Source organism: Volvox carteri, assembly GCF_000143455.1.
Source record: "Volvox carteri f. nagariensis unplaced genomic scaffold VOLCAscaffold_78, whole genome shotgun sequence".
Taxonomy (NCBI): Eukaryota; Viridiplantae; Chlorophyta; class Chlorophyceae; order Chlamydomonadales; family Volvocaceae; genus Volvox; species Volvox carteri.
In genome coordinates, this window is record NW_003307621.1 from 504,339 (window position 1) to 506,268 (window position 1,930).

Sequence of the window (1,930 nt, forward strand, 5' to 3'; positions counted from 1 at the left end):
CAAGCTGGTAAGAAAGTGTTGTGACCTTGCTGGCCCAACATTCTGTGTTGCGGCCAAGTGCAGGTCAGCGACAAAAGCTCTGTAACATTGGGTGCCCGACTTTCCAAAACATAATTGTAGTGGCCTCTGTGACAGCTCACAGTACGGCAGAAGCTTAGTTAGGCTCCTGGCCCCTACCACCGTCCATATGAACGCGCGCTGCTCCTGGACCATATGGATTTGTCACTCGGCATTCTCCAAGTTCACATTAAAAAACCCGGATCCCCACACTTGCACTTCGTAGGAAAGGACAGGCAAGGCCAGCGCATTATAAAATGACAAGTAGAGCTTGGGTACGGTACGTAACTTTTCACGACAGAGAGAAGTGCAGGCGGCAAACCGTTGGCCTGTCCCGTAGTGCATCCCGAGGTACTGTGCCGATTCATTATGGGGCAATACACGCAACATCTCCCCGCCCAGCCGGTACACGTAACCCACGAGCGACCCCCACTCAGTAGGTGTGCCCCTAAGACAAGCACCTCACACTTGGCTCCGTTAGCAGCCATCCCAGTCGCCTTGCAAAACATCTCGAGTAACCAAGAAGGCATTGTGCCCGCTCGCAGCCAGTGGCTAAGAGTGATGAATCATCAACAAACAGCAAGTTAGTGAGCTCACTGTCCCCCGAGTGCAGTGCCACGCTTTGGTCCTGCAGTACGGACCACCTGGGGGGGCGGTGCAGCCAGCAATCCTAATGTATGACCGTTAGGGTGGGATGTACAACCGACGGTTGAATCGCCAAACCCATGTGACGAGCAAAACTGCACTTAAGAGGGCTGAAGTCATGTTCCCAGTGTCGATAAGAATGGAGGCATCGGACTGGCACTCTTTACCTCGAAACCTCATAGATAAACCTTTAGAAACGGAGAAAGGCGAAGGAGGGAGCGACGTCAGCATCAGGAGCAGATACCGGAGGGTCGTACCAGAACTCGACAGGACCAGTTAACCCAGCAGAGCGTCGCTTCCCTATCGCGGCAGCAACATCGAACAGCGTGGTACGTACGAAAACCACCTGATGTTGAATGCGGTGCGATGCTCTTGCAATTCAAGTAGTGCAACAGATACTCTCAAGCACGTGCAGGAGGCGGATGAACGACAACATAATGTCCGGCACAGCGAACTAAATTTGGGGCACATAGCTGATCAGAGTGAGGGGACAAACGGATCACAAGTGAAGTGCGGACTAGTCAAACACTGAAGCTGCTCGAATTCGGAAGTGCAAAGTATGCGAGTCGAAGGGATGAGTGCAGAAGTTCGTCTTTGTGTTACAAGATTGACGAGGCTCGGTAATTAGAGCAGCAAAAACAGCAGCATCCTGATGCATGAGTTGCACTAATGACAAAGTCTGCAAGTCTGCTCACACACACAAACGAAACCCCCCGAACCGCATCATGCCAGGCCATGCCCCCCGAACCGCATCATGCCAGGCCATGCCCCCCAAACCGCATTTTGCCAGGCCATGCCGCCCGAACCGCATCATGCCAGGCCATGCCCCCCAAACCGCATTTTGCCAGGCCATGCCGCCCGAACCGCATCATGCCAGGCCATGCCCCCCAAACCGCATCATGCCAGGCCATGCCCCCCAATCACATCATGCCAGGCCATGCCCCCCAAACCGCATTATGCCAGACCATGTCCCCCGAACCGCATCATGCCAGGCCATGCCCGCCGTGCACGATACCGTGCTAAGGCGCCTCATGTACGTCGCAGCCTCGTTAGAGCTGAGGCCGCGCAGTCCTTCAGAGCTTCAAACACAAACTCTGCGGAGAGGAGACCCTGCACAAGTAAAGATGACACGGTTAAACATGCGGATTCCAACGACTAACGGTTGCATTTAAGTGCGAACAGCAGTTAAAACCCTAAGCTTGCGGCCCAGACTTACCGTGCACGATAC

At 54.1% G+C, this 1,930-nt stretch overlaps 1 protein-coding gene across 1 annotated transcript in view; it reads right to left on the minus strand.

Annotated features, from left to right (window-relative positions):
• The window catches only part of VOLCADRAFT_98891 (uncharacterized protein), a gene marked incomplete at both ends in the record, with an annotated part of 26,460 nt that overhangs the window by 1,368 nt on the left and 23,162 nt on the right, over window positions 1–1,930 (minus strand). The window contains one exon of the mRNA XM_002957731.1: window positions 655–701. Coding sequence (XP_002957777.1) covers window positions 655–701 — 47 coding nt within the window. The remainder of the gene's footprint in view (window positions 1–654; window positions 702–1,930) is intronic.